Below are 14,156 nucleotides of genomic sequence, written 5' to 3'. Positions count from 1 at the left end.
GACCACTGGCTTGCTAAAGAAGCTGAGGGTAAAGGTTATGGACTGGCCAAGCATGTCTCCAGACCTAAACCCTATTGAGCATCTTTGGGGCATCCTAAAACGGGAGATGGAGGAGCGCAAGGACTCTAATATCCACCAGCTCCTTGATGTCGTCATGAATGGGTAGAAGAGGGTTCCAGTTGCAACCTGTGAAGCTCTAGTGAACTACATGCCTAAGAGGGTTAAGGCAGTGATAGAAAATAATGATGGCAAAACAAAATATTGACACTTTGGGCCCAATTTGGACATTTTTTCTTAGGGGTGTACTCACTTTTGTTGCCAACAGTTTAGACATTAATGGCTGTGTGTCGAGTTATTTTGAGGGGACAGTAAATTTACACTGTTATACAAGCTGTACACTGACTACTTGACATTGTATCAAAGTGTCATTTATTCAGTGTTGTCGCATGGAAAGATATAATGAAATATTTGAAGAAATGTTAGGGGTGTACTCACTTTTGTGAGATACTGTATATATATATATATATATATATATATATATATATATATATATATATATATATATATATATATATATATATATATATATAAAATAATTCACACTTTATGAACACAAATAATCAAGTAATTCAGCAAACCACTTATACACACCCTGGACATACAGGTGGTGCTGGGCCTGGGAGCTGCCAGCAGCATCCGACTCCATGCCCCCCTCAATCCCTTCCATAAGAGGGCGACCCTGATTGTGACAAAGGGCCAGCTCCTCTGAAACTGTAAATTCAGGCGGAGCTGGCCCTCCTACAGTCTTCCTCTTCTCATTTTTCTTTCTATTGGCTTCAGGAAATATTCACATTTTAAAACTTTATCTAAAAATCACCCACACTTGAGGAATAATGAGGGCACAGCAATATACATACCATTTTGAATGATGTTTTTATACTTGGTCTTAATTTGCTGCCAAGTCCTCTTCACCGTGGCATTGCAGCTAATACAGAACACAGATGGAGTAATGCAAATTAGACTATTGGTTATCTTTCACGGACATAATTTGACCAAGGAAATTAGGCCTATAAGCCGATGTCATATTGATTTGTTCCAAGTATATTTAATAATTTTAATTCATCACCACTTCTAAGTGTACGTTTCAGATTTGAGAGCTTTAATGTGCAGTCTCGATATAAATAACTGTTAGGTGATTTAATTGCATTAAGTGGTGAACAGTGTTTAATTTGCCTATAGGTTACTTACGAATTAACACGATCTGCAATATTTTGCCAACAATCCTCCCTCGCCTTGTTGGCCTGAGCCGTGTTACATTTCGCCGTTATAGTATCTTTAAACTCTTCATATGCATTCATGATCAGAACTTGCTCATCCTGTGTAAAGTATGCGGCTCTAGACCTTTCCATTTTTCAAAAGTGTCAAATGACGCGTTCAACACCCCTTTTATGTGAACGCACCCCTTTTATGTGAACGCGCACAGATCCTTCATTGAGGCAAGCTGGTTCAACATAGCAAGTCGATAACCGCTGTCGTGATACCCATTATCTCTGATTACGGCTTTGTGTTATGTTGAACCAGATCAAAAAAAGAGAGCCGGGCTCTGTTGAGTTTCGTTCGTAGTATACCCCTCTGGTCTGCTTTGTTCAGTCCATGGGAAAACACAAGCTTCTACAATCTACCAAGGTTTGGAGACCAATGGGCAACGTCAACATGATGATGCTTATTGGACCTCAAATTCACACTGCCCCAAGACAGTGGGGCTCATCTACCAAAAACACACACACAAAGAAATGTGTAGGGGGACTGCAATTAAACTGTAGCATATGCACACATGTAAAATATGAAGCTATTGAAAATGTTTAGGGCAGTGTTCCCCCTGCCATAGGTCTATGGAACTAACCTAAAAAATGATCTCATTTATTTTCACACGTATTTACAACTCTACAACAACTGCGTTTTCAGTTCAGACTTGTAGGAACAAAATTACCAGTAGCCTATGACACATTCGCTGCTGAATCAAAATGTACGATAGATAGATAGATAGATAGATAGATAGATAGATAGATAGATAGATAGATAGATAGATAGATAGATAGATAGATAGATAGATAGATAGATAGATAGATAGATAGATAGGGCCTGAAATATTCTTAAATGTCACACATTCTTATCAGATTTTTGTTGGCTCTATATAAAAAAAATCTACTAGAAACTGTTTTCATGGTGTCGTTTCAGTTTCTCACAGTGACATTCAACCTCATCTTTTTAGCCTCCAATGTCATAAGAAGAGAGAAATCTGACTGGGGTTTTTGAAAAAATGCATATATAATATGATAGCTTAAAATATGATTTATACTCACTAATAAAGATAGACTATAATAGGCCTACATTTTAATGAAAATATAAATTATAGAATCACACCAAAATAATCCCTCTCAATGATCACTTCTGCCCTACTATGGTGGTGTGTTTATCTGCACAGTCCTCCTCTCTCGGGCAGCATTTTACACAGTAACATTTTTTGGTAATGTTTTGTAAATAGAAGACTATGGGCCCAGAGAACAGAGCAGACTGGCTAACACACTGATATGTTGGCCTACTGTATGCCTAACTGGAAAGTGGTGTCCTCTCTCCCTCCTCCGAACGTCGGTGCCCGCTTGAGAAATAAAGTATTGGGCACTTTGCTACAGTCTGTTGCAAGAAGAAGAAAAAAGATGCATTTAACATGACACATAAAAATATTCTCTTGACATAAAGGGATATTTGACATTGACAGAACAGCTTTACAAAGACAGTGAACAAATCAAATCTAGTAAAGAAACAACATGTTATGTTATGCTAAAAGTGTTCAAATTCTTATAGGCTACCCATTAAGATTTTGATTTGAGGAAGGACGCTGAGTGTGATTTTTTTTAAAGAATGCAGTGAAGGCTCAGTAAAAGGTGTAGCTTATAGCTGAAAATATAGAAACTTCACAATATTAGGTTCAAAACTACGGAGCCCCTAAAGGGACATGGAGGAAAAAAAAATGTTGGTAGAAAAAAAAATAAAAAATCAAAGTCGAGATCTCGAGATCAAAGTCGAGATCTCGAGTTTAAAGTCGAGATCTCGAGTTCAAAGTCGAGATCTCGACTTTGCCTTCAAACCTCACTCACCGTCACCAATGGTCCATGCATCAAAGGCATATCAATTAATGTATGGGAAACCACACAACAGTGTCATGGAGTAGTGCTTGGAGCATTCTTTTCTCACACTAACACCAAACTACAACCTATTAGGCCTAAATCTAACGTTTATTATGCACATTGGAGAGAAAAGTGACAATGCTTCACTTCATTTTGGCGCACCATGGACAGAGAGCGGAGGTCTAATTGTCAATACACACACACACACACACACACACACACACACACACACACACACACACACACACACACACACACACACACACACACACACAGGCCATATGAAATTCAACCGGATTATGCGAACTTTCTATTTTTCCTCACTTGGAGAGAGAAAAAGCGCTGTTCCTGTGCGCTCTGGCACTACACCAGCTGTGCCCGCCTTGAGCCTCAAACTGTGTCTTACAGTTTTTCACAATTGTTTAAACACATTTTTTGGAACATCAGACACAATGTGCACAATCTGTAACTAATTTACCAACTGCTTAACCAATTCTGCTGAACTCCAAACACATTTCCTGCCTTAGACTCATATTCTCATTTGAAAACACACATTATTTTTCACAACATTACACACAATTTTCTATATATTGCACACTCTTCCTGAATTCTCTCTCATGGTATTCACACAGAACACACTGCCAATCAAATTTTTAAACTCAAAAGGCTTTTGTGCAGTTAGCTATAGAAGGGTCAGAGATGAGCTCCTGTTTGCTGTGATTTACAGTAGATTGCACATTTCGGTACATATACAGTTTTGCCGAATACTGTAAACACTAAAAGTGACTGCTATGACCACAGCATCACAACCTCTAACTTTTGTAACTATGCCCTAAACCAAAGCTCCAACCCTACAAACACAATATATGCTTTGCGCTGTGTTTGAAATTCTCCAACATACTTCTTGAAAAAAAAAAAACTAATTGAAAACCAATCAGTCTAAACCTTAGCACTACAAAAGAGCTCAGCTCCTTTTTGAGACAGTAAGAGTCAGGGGAAGAGGAGGAGAGAGAGTGACAGGAGTACAAGGACAAAGAAGGCAACAGAAGGAGACACACATACAACAGGAACACTATAGTGGACTATGTTATAGATCATGGCCTATCAATGAGGGAGCCTGGACAGAGAGTGCAGCTAAACCTGAGTCGCTCCATAATTAGGAGATTTAGACTGGATATCATGTGATCATTTCCCTGTTGCTTCTCAAAGGATGACATTGAGTGTGATGTTGATGAGGCGATGTGGCCAGACGCAAACAGGAGGCGGTATCCATAAAAGGATTCATAATCCAACCACCCAATTCCTTACAACGCTGTTTTTTTAATTCTACTGTAATTGTTTCTTAGTTTATGACGACTCACTGAATTGCTTGAACTGCAGTCCTACCTATTCATTGTGTTTGTTTGAAATGGCTAAATAAACTATTCTGCATAATGTGTGTTAGCATTTGGCAAAAACTGTAAAGTATTTGTTGTTACTGTGGGTGAAAGTGTATGAACATGCAAAGGCATAATTCTACTGATAAAGCATTCAGATAGTGTTTTGCATTTATACTATAGTGTTTTCCATTCTGCACACCAGTGTTTAATGAGTGCTAGAAATATCTAGTCAAATGATGTATGTGTTTCTCATTTGAAAAGAAAACACCATTTAGTGAAGAGTTAACACTGTTTTGAGGGTAGAGTGTGCTTTTGCAAGAGAAGTGAAGGATTTTGCATTTTGTGTTTGAGTTTTGAAATTTGGGTTTAGGATTTTGAAAAAGTGAGGTAGTCTATCAGGAAATGTGTTTAAGCAATTGTGAAAAACTGTAATAGAAAAGATAACTGCAGGTCATATGACAAAACTAGCGATTGGACTAAGTTAGTAAAGCCTCATTCACACTTTCAGCCTTTCCCAGGAAGGGATCGTGTGTGAATAAAACACAGTCTGGACTACAATAATAATAATTAAATAAAAAAGCAAATTTTTTTCTCTTCCGTTCTGAGGGAAGCTTTCGTGCGTAAATGTGCCACACCGCTACATGCCTACATGTTTGTCTCTGTGTACAAATGAAACAATCGATCGCTGATTATAAAAACTAAATTAAACTAATAGTTTGAGGAGAGTCTGCACTGGTGAATTCTAATTATAGCAGAAATTCCTCTGCTGTGCGCTGGGGAGAAACAGCGCCTGATTTGTTTTGCCTCGCACACGGTCGAGAGAGATAAGAGGCTTCACCCGACGGCACATGTTATTCATCTATTGCACCCAAAACATCACAAATTTTAACTAAATAGCAGCAAAACTGTCAGGATCGCGTGGCGCTGTCCAATGTGCAGATCTGGAGCAGAACAGTTACCAGCGTGTCTGTTTCTCCCCAGCGCACAGCAAAGGAAGTTCTGCTATATTAAAAATACGCCAGTCCAGACTCTGTGTTTTATTCACACACGATCCCTTCCTGGGAAAGGCTGAAAGGGTGAATTAGGCTTTACTAACCTAGTCCGATTGCTAGTTTTGTCATATGACCTGCAGTTATCTTGTCTATTAAGACGCAGTTTGAGGCTCACGCCGGGCACAGGTGTAGTGCTGCCAGAGCGCACGGGAACAGCGCTTTTTCTCTCTCCAAGTGAAGAAAAATAGAAAGTTCGCATAATCCGGTTGAATTTCATATTTTGCCTGCACTATTGTGAGTGCTTCAAGATCCGATCATATGGAGTCACTGGAGAACGTGGACAGAGTCTAATCCGGTGCAAATGACTCTTTGCGACTCATAATAGCCTTCATCAGACCAGCCAATACAGCCACACAGAGTTCTCCTCAAGTGTAGGCGTCATTGTGTCTTGGAAACGTTCACGTTTTGATATAGTCAAATGTATACCGTCTACATATTGTGTGTGTGTGTGTCTTGTGTGTGTGTGTGTGTGTGTGTGTGTGTGTGTGTGTGTGTGTGTGTGTGTGTGTGTATTGACAATTAGACCTCCGCTCTCTGTCCATGGTGCGCCAAAATGAAGTGAAGCATTGTCACTTTTCTCTCCAATGTGCATAATAAACGTTAGATTTAGGCCTAATAGGTTGTAGTTTGGTGTTAGTGTGAGAAAAGAATGCTCCAAGTACTCCTCCATGACACTGTTGTGTGGTTTCCCATAAATTAATTGATATGCCTTTGATGCATGGACCATTGGTGACGGTGAGTGAGGTTTGAAGGCAAAGTCGAGATCTCGACTTTAAACTCAAGATTTTGATTTTTTATTATTATTTTTTTTTCTACCAACATTTTTTTTTCCTCCATGTCCCTTTAGGGGCTCCGTACAAAACTGTACAGCGCCTCAAATCTGATATCCAGTACTTTGTCTCCCCCTATTGGCGTCAAATAAACATTACATGCTTGTGGACTTTTCCCGTCGCAAGATGATGATGAAAACTACGTATATGACGCTCGACAAACAATTGACTTGTGTAAGTGTCCCTTTCTTTATAGGTCCATGAAGTGTCCGAGCCTTTTATAATAGGTCCTTGGTCGGAGCACAGTAGCAGGAAAGCTGTTGTGTGGTAGCCTGCATTGTTCAACTCCAGTCATGTCTGTTCTACGATTATGTGCTTCCACCAGCATACGCGTGCTGTCTGACAGGCTAGCCATGGAATGCGTCTTCACAGGTCAGTGTGTGTGTGTGTGTGTGTGTGTGTGTGTGTGTGTGTGTGTGTGTGTGTGTGTTCACGCGCGTCAGCTAACCTAGCCGCGGTAACTAAATTCACAAACGTGGTGTTCTAATATTTTGTCGTAGACAGGGGGTAAGCTATTGCCTAGTCGTCACGTAATGGCGTTGACACTGGCAGCCATCAGTGTAACGTTAGCTAAGGTCCAATCATTCTGCTATTCTTGACTGAGTCCTCCGTTATTCACTCCAGTATGTACGGTGGCACAACAATGTGTTGTGTTGTTGTGGTCTTTGCAGCGCGTTTTCCAAGTGCTGAGCATGTGTTGTCAAATTGATGAAGATGTTTTCTTAATTAGCTTGTGTTTTATCTTTGTGCATGTGTTTTATTAAGTTGCAGTGCTGTGAGCTCTCAGGGCCACCGTAAGTATGTATTGTGACATATTGTTGTGTTCAGGGTGTGTGCGAGCTGCTAGCGGAGCTGGGACGGACAAGCAGCCGCTGAAGAAAGCCAAAACCCCGCAGGGTCGTTTTGACAGCACGGAGGAGAAGAGCAAAGATGTTCTGGAAAGTAAGAGATAGCCAACTTATGTCTTTGAATAAGGCGCAAACTGCCAAAAGAATTCCAGTGAGTCGCCCATAAAACCTTTTAATGCTCCACTCCACTTGTCCTGCAACAAAACCAGTGGCGTTTCCAGGACATTTTGACAGGGGCGGCCACGGTGGGAGTGGGACACAGACCTAGAGTGTGATATGCTTCATTACCAATCCAAAGCTGATTTATAATCCCAAAGCAGCAAATAATTTTAGTATTCATTGTAATCTTTGTTTTCAAGACTCTTTCTTGACTGTTTTCAGTCTTAGTTTTTATGGCACATAATGGAATTTGGGTTTAAAAAGCCAAACATTGAATTTTTTTTGTACCAATTAATTGACAATCATAAAGTACTCTTGATAATCTTTCAAGACACACACTAGACAGACTTCTGATCAGATATTAAAGTGAGTTTATACAAACAAAATAATTTGTACTTATTCCCTCACCCAATAAGAATCTATGAGGGAATCGATAAAGAATCGGATCCATAAGCAATATCGACAATGGAATAGGAATCGTTAAATTCTTATCAATACCCATCCCTACACAGACCACAGTGGTCCTTGTTGCTCTGGTTACTTTAGTCCTAATCCTCTGCACATCTCTGTTTATCTCCCCTCTCCTTTTTCTCTCCTTTGGTTTGGATGAGACTCTTGTTAGCTAATTACCGTATTGTTTTTAATGAAGAGAAAATAAAACACACTTTGCTCATAAATTGATCCTATGATTGATTGTCTATGATCAAATATCCAAGTATATTTTAAGGGATAGTTCAGTATTTATTGAAGTGGGGTTGTATGAGGTACTTAGTTAGATATAGGTTATGTTACCTTATTCAGATGGCTCTGCGTTGACATGTTAAATGTTGGGTAATGGGTTAAAAGTCTTTTCTACACATACAGTGGCTTGCAAAAGTATTCATACATTTCAGTTCTACATTTTGTCACGTTACAACCACATACGTACATTTATTTTATTTGGATTTTATGTGATACACCAACACAAAGTGGCGCATCATTGTGAAGTGGAATGAAAATGAAACGTGGTTTTACATTTTTTTTATAAATAAAAAACTGAAAAGTGTGGTGTGCAAAAGTATTCAGCCCCCTGAGTCAATGCTTTGTAGAACCACCTATCACTGCCATTACAGCTGCAAATTTATTGGAGTATTTCTCTACCAGCTTTGTACATCTACAGACTGATATTTATTGCCCATTCTTCTTTGCAAAATAGCTCGAACTACAGATTCAGCATCAGATTGGATGGAGAGCGTCTGTCAACAGCAATTTTCAAATATTTCTCAATATTCTCAATTGTATTTAGGTCTGGACTTTGACTGGGCCATTCTAACACATGCCTATGCTTCGATTTAAACCATTCCATTGTAGATCTGGCTGTATGTTTAGGGTAGTTTTCCTTCTGGAAGGTGAACCTCTGCCCCAGTCTCAAGTCTTTTGCAGACTCTTAACAGGTTTTATGCCCTGTATTTGGCTCCATCCATCTTCTCATCAACTCTAACCAGCTTCCCTGTCCCTGCTGAAGAAAAGCATCCCCATAGCATGATGCTGCCACCACCATGTTTCACGGTGGGGATGGTGTGTTCAGGGTGGTGTGCAGTGTTAGTTTTCCACCACACATTGCATTTTGATTAAGGCCAACAACTTCCATTTTGATCTCATCTGAACAGAGCACCTTCCTCCAACCCTTGCCAAAAGCCATGCATAGTCAGATGAGATCAAAATTGAAGATCGGTGAATGTTTATGCACCTACAATGGCGGGTAAAATAGCAGGTAAAAATCCTTCCCAATGTCTGTTTTGATGGTTTTTATCATGTTTTATCACACTTACTTATCTGAGATGATGCTAGATAACTCGCTGCTTGAAGACCGCAGTGCATTAATGTGGTGACGTGGGGACGAGGGAAGGGACTGCTAACTGCAGTAACTGACAGGAAGTTAGCTAAAAGAACCATTCCGCTTACTGAACCTTTAACTCAACAAGTGCAAGCCCCAGCATGTTTACTGGTTAAAGTGGACCTATTATACTTTTTCGACTTTTACGACCTATAAACGTTGTTATGATTTATAGTCATATTTAACCATACTAAAGTATCAAATAATGACTTGCATGCATTTAGACGTATTCCCTGCTGACCGTCTGGGGTGGCTGTGCAGAGCACTAAACACTAGGGCAGCCGGTCGAGAAATCACGTGTTCAAATCGGGTCAAATTTCCTGCATTCCATGTATGGTAATGCTGCAACGTGCTGGTGCGCTCCGGCCATGCCCCCACCTTCCTGCTCATATCTGCCCGCGCGCTGCTGAAAGTGTTCCGGAAGGAAGGTAACCTATCACAACGGAGTGGGGTTTGCAGGAGGGGGGGAGGGGGCGGAGAAGCACAAAGCCGAGTGTGGACAGGGACTGCTGAGCGCGCTCAGATGAGAGGAAGAGTTTCCCGAAAATCTACATGTTTTTTTGTGCTGTGATTGGTGTCAGGTCCATAGGAGTCATTAATGAGAAGTTAAGACCAGAAAAGTAGTATAATAGGAGATTTTTAAGGTTTCAGGAACATCAGATTAACAGTAAATTGAGTTAGGAAGTCTTTGTCTAAAGCTACAAGTGCTGACTGCATTGGTTCAGTGAGTGGAGCTAATGGAGATCATGTTAACTGAAGCTGCAGCTCTCAAACTGAACCCCTGTCTTGCTGTCCTCCAGAGTTCCCTGATGATGTGAACCCCGCCACCAGAGAGAAGGGGGGCCCCCGGGGGCCAGAGCCCACCCGCTATGGAGACTGGGAGAGGAAGGGCCGCTGCGTGGACTTTTAGTTTATTACAGTATCACTTTATTAATTTGATAGTTCTTGCTCTACACTCAAGTCTGAGTTTGTGAAGGTGAGAATGAGAAAGATACAAAGTGTTTTATGTTCAGTCCTACTGGGACCAAAGAGAATTCTAAACATTACTTTTAGACTAATGAAGTCAGCAAAGTATTCTATCATTATATCCTGTCTGTTAATGTACTGAATGTTGTTCAAGGTGCTATGAATGCAAATGTCATCAAACATCTCTTACATTACAAGTGTTCTGCACATTGTGTTTAGTTTTAGGTTTGCAGTGCTGGTGCTGTACGCTTCAATGTTAACATCAATGAAAGGGAATATGATTTTACATGCAGGTCCTGTTTTGATGGAGGTATTTTGAGCATGCAATACAAGTCTATGAATCTTTAATAATTGATTGTACCTCTAAGGTTGTGACTATAAAAGCTGTAGCAGAAATGGTCTACTTCAGCTTCTTCATTTCTATAAGTTCTAAATGATTCAACATCTGTGAATACAAGTTTATTTGATGATTATACAGTGTTTGGAAAGCGACTTTCCAAACTCCCAATGAGTTAACACTGGAATAAGTGTAACTAGAGCAAAGCTTCCCTTCTTTGGTTAACTAAAGCTACTTAGAAAAAGGACTTCAAACTACTTTGTAAAAAATTATCACATTGACATCCGCTAGTTCACTTGCTTTGGTCCAGACCAAATTGAATTTTGATTTTTGTTTTGTTTGGTGTGGTCCACTTTCATATTGCCCCTTTTGTAAGTGAACCAGCATTACGAAGCAAAACCACACGTGATCTGAGGATACGGATATGGATTGAACGGAAGATACACAATCCGTGTAACTTCCGTTCAATCCATATCCGTTTGGAAATCAAAACACGAAAAACAACAGTTTGATTTCATGTTTTAATAATTTTTTTCATTTAAAAAAATTAAAAACGGACTTTTATTCACAATATGCCTGTAAAACATGAATTGATTGCCATTTCTTATTTTTTATTTTCCATGTTGCCCTTTGAATAAGAAAATGGGAAAGGAGACAAACAGAAAATGTAAAAAATTTGCATTTTCATTTTTGAAGTTCCAAATAATAATTTATATTAATCAGTGGGTTAAACTGTGTCCCGAGCTATAGCGGCCAGCGCCGTAATGGCTCTGACCCATAGACTGTTTTCTGACCGTGGCTATCTCCATCTTTTAAGTAGGCTAAAGCCTCTTGTCGGTAGTGGAAACGCATGGCAGATCTAGTAGGGTAACCCTGCCGAACCGTGCCGAACCGAACTGTGCTGCTCAGAGGAAACGAGGCATGATCTAAACAGCGACAGACATACAGCTGTTGATCCAGATCAAAACTGGACAAACCACAAAATGTTTAATCTTTATAGAGAGGGGAAACATATTTTGGCTGGCTGCCAAAGGCTGCTATGTCATTGTCTGTCATAGGCTACCATCAAGAGCCTTATTTAAAAAAAGCTCAATTCAGATAAGTAATAAACGTGGACATAATGTAGCCTAGACAAATTTCATATTTCCTCAACACACACACACTCAAACACTCAAAGGGGGCTTTTTAAAGCAGGTCGCGTGCCCCCCAAATGGGTGATTGCCCACTTTGACTCAGCAAGTGAAGTGAAGACGGGAAAAAAGAGAGACAGAGACGACGATCGCCTCAGACGCAATTTTCACTCGTGGACCTAACCAATAAAAATGCTTTCATATGCAGCTGTCTGCACTGGGTCTCATGCCTCAGCTGATCACGAGTATCAATAACATTATCAATAATGTAGGATGTGTCCTTCAGTTCCCAGTGTGATGCTGACTTCCGCACGTAATAGGTGATAAATGAATGAAGAGTAAAACAAACATTTATTATATAACCATGAGACCGAAGGCAATTGTCTATGCGTAATGGCTAAGTTCGCCTCTGGGCGCGCACGCACTCACATGCACTTCTTATCGGAGGTAACTTTCGCACGACACCTTTTTAGAAGGTCAACATCTCAGTATTATAAATCTTTTCATTATTTGTCTTATTCTAATATTTTGAGATGCTGGATTTTCTCCTTTGACAGATGAGCTTTAAGCCGTAATCATGAAAAGTAAAAGGCTTGAAATATTTCACTTAATGCAAAATGGCCGCGTTTCTCAGATTCGTTAAGAGCCTCTTTGGGCTACGTACTTCTTTGGAGCGCTCTTAAGAACGCTGTGAAAGAAGCATGCGTTTCCCAGATTCGTTCTTAGCGAAAGTAGTACTTTCACTAAGATGGAACTGTACGACGGCGCTGACCCACTCTTTCAACCTTCTTAGCGACCAAATCGTCAGTGATCATGCCGCGTCAGGGAAATTTATTTCCTCCACTTTTCGAAATAATAAAACAATGTTCAATGCGGACCTGGCGCAATAAACATAAACTAATAGTAGAGAAAAAAATGTTTTAATAAATTACACGTTTACGTTTTCCACACACAAGAGTTTATAGTACTACACATAAAAAAACATCCACAACCCTGTGGCATTTGACAGATATCAAAGAAACTAACTTAATTGAACTCAGCTGAACCTCATCCAGAGCGGCTCCACCTGCTTTAAAGGCGTTGCCAAAGTCAGCGCGTGTGAGAAACCATGGCTGCAATACAACAGCCTCGCCGTGCGCGAAGCCAGACGGTTTACATAAATGCATACGTGCGTCGGCACTTCTCCCCACTGGACGTGCTATCAGACCGGGCCGTCCAGGCAAAGTACCGACTGCCCCGGCCGTGCGGAGATCCAACGGCTGATCACTCTGGTGTCTCCACACACATGCAATTTTTCCTTCAGCCCGGAGATGCAGCTTCTGGCTGCGCTGCGTTTTTAAGAACATATCAACCTCTTCTGAGGTCCAACAACCCCCAGGCCCTACCCCTTTACCACCAGTCACCAAGCACTGATCACTAAACCATAAACCCACAACCACCACATCACCCATATCAACTCTCAGGCCTGAAGGCTGAAATAAATAAACAGAACCAGCAGATGTAGGCTACATGTAACGTCCTGCACACTATGATTATTGCTGCAGTGTCCGAGTGCTTTACCTGAAAGTCTGGCACTGGAATGCTGTTGAAAGGGCGCACAATATGCACACGTCATTAGCCTACGCTTAAATAAATTACAAATTGCCTGGGACTTTTTGTTGCTAGGTTTGACACTCTCATTTCAATGCAAAATGATCCACACAATACATGGTTGAAAAGGAAACCAAAGTAGTTTATTGAAACCATATGGGGGAGGGGTTACTCCGCGCTGTCTTTACTGGGCGTCTGCATCACCTGCAACGAAGGGAGATTGATTAGTGAAACCTTCGCACTCTTCCTTTTTGTTTGGTTCTGGAACTCTGGAACTTCTTCCTCACAGCACGCCAGTCACGCAGACCACATGGGATGGAGGGGGACATATTTTCGGCTATGGCCTGCCTAACACGGTTCTTCACCGTGATGTTCTTTTTGCCCCTTGTTCCCCCGAATAAAACTGCCCGGTGCTGCCAGACCTCGTCCACTAAGACGCCCATCTCCTCCGCGGTAAACAACGGTGCCCGCTTGTTTCTTTTGCTGCTGCTTTCTTCCACTCTCGCATGTGTGTGCCTATCCACGGGGTATATATGCGCTAATGGGCTTGATTACTACTTGGATACACTTGTTGCCACACACCCCCCCCCGCACCCACACGATACATGCGTAGCCTAATTCCACCTGTGTGGGGGAGACCACGGGGCGCTGTGTGTGACTTATGCGCTGATAAAGAGGTGGGTGATCGATTCGCCTGGCATCGATTTATTCAGTTTCAGCACGACCGCGGTGGACAGCTCCCACCAAAGTACTTCTTTCGCTTCGTCTTACGCGTTCTCCAAAGAAGGCACTTAAGAAGCC

General features: G+C 41.0%; 1 protein-coding gene across 1 annotated transcript; it reads left to right on the top strand.

Annotated features, from left to right (window-relative positions):
* The first annotated feature begins 6,603 nt into the window (after positions 1-6,603).
* Positions 6,604-10,694, top strand: sdhaf4 (succinate dehydrogenase complex assembly factor 4). Its single transcript, XM_080036626.1, has 3 exons — positions 6,604-6,821; positions 7,278-7,391; positions 10,133-10,694. Exons 1-3 carry the CDS (start codon positions 6,743-6,745, stop codon positions 10,240-10,242), a joined length of 303 nt encoding a protein of 100 aa, XP_079892752.1. The 5' UTR covers positions 6,604-6,742; the 3' UTR covers positions 10,243-10,694.
* The last annotated feature ends 3,462 nt before the right edge of the window (positions 10,695-14,156 follow it).

This window comes from Ammodytes marinus (assembly GCF_949987685.1).
Source record: "Ammodytes marinus genome assembly, chromosome: 11".
Classification (NCBI taxonomy): domain Eukaryota; kingdom Metazoa; phylum Chordata; class Actinopteri; order Uranoscopiformes; family Ammodytidae; genus Ammodytes; species Ammodytes marinus.
This window is presented reverse-complemented; position numbering and strand designations above follow the sequence as displayed.

Bases quoted from the DNA above. Each gene is read 5' to 3' on its own strand.
- sdhaf4 (XM_080036626.1), top strand. From the start codon at position 6,743: ATGTCTGTTCTACGATTATGTGCTTCCACCAGCATACGCGTGCTGTCT. The intron at 6,822-7,277 runs GTCAGTGTGTGT...TGTTGTGTTCAG, and splicing joins CATGGAATGCGTCTTCACAG to GGTGTGTGCGAGCTGCTAGC. The intron at 7,392-10,132 runs GTAAGAGATAGC...GCTGTCCTCCAG, and splicing joins GAGCAAAGATGTTCTGGAAA to AGTTCCCTGATGATGTGAAC.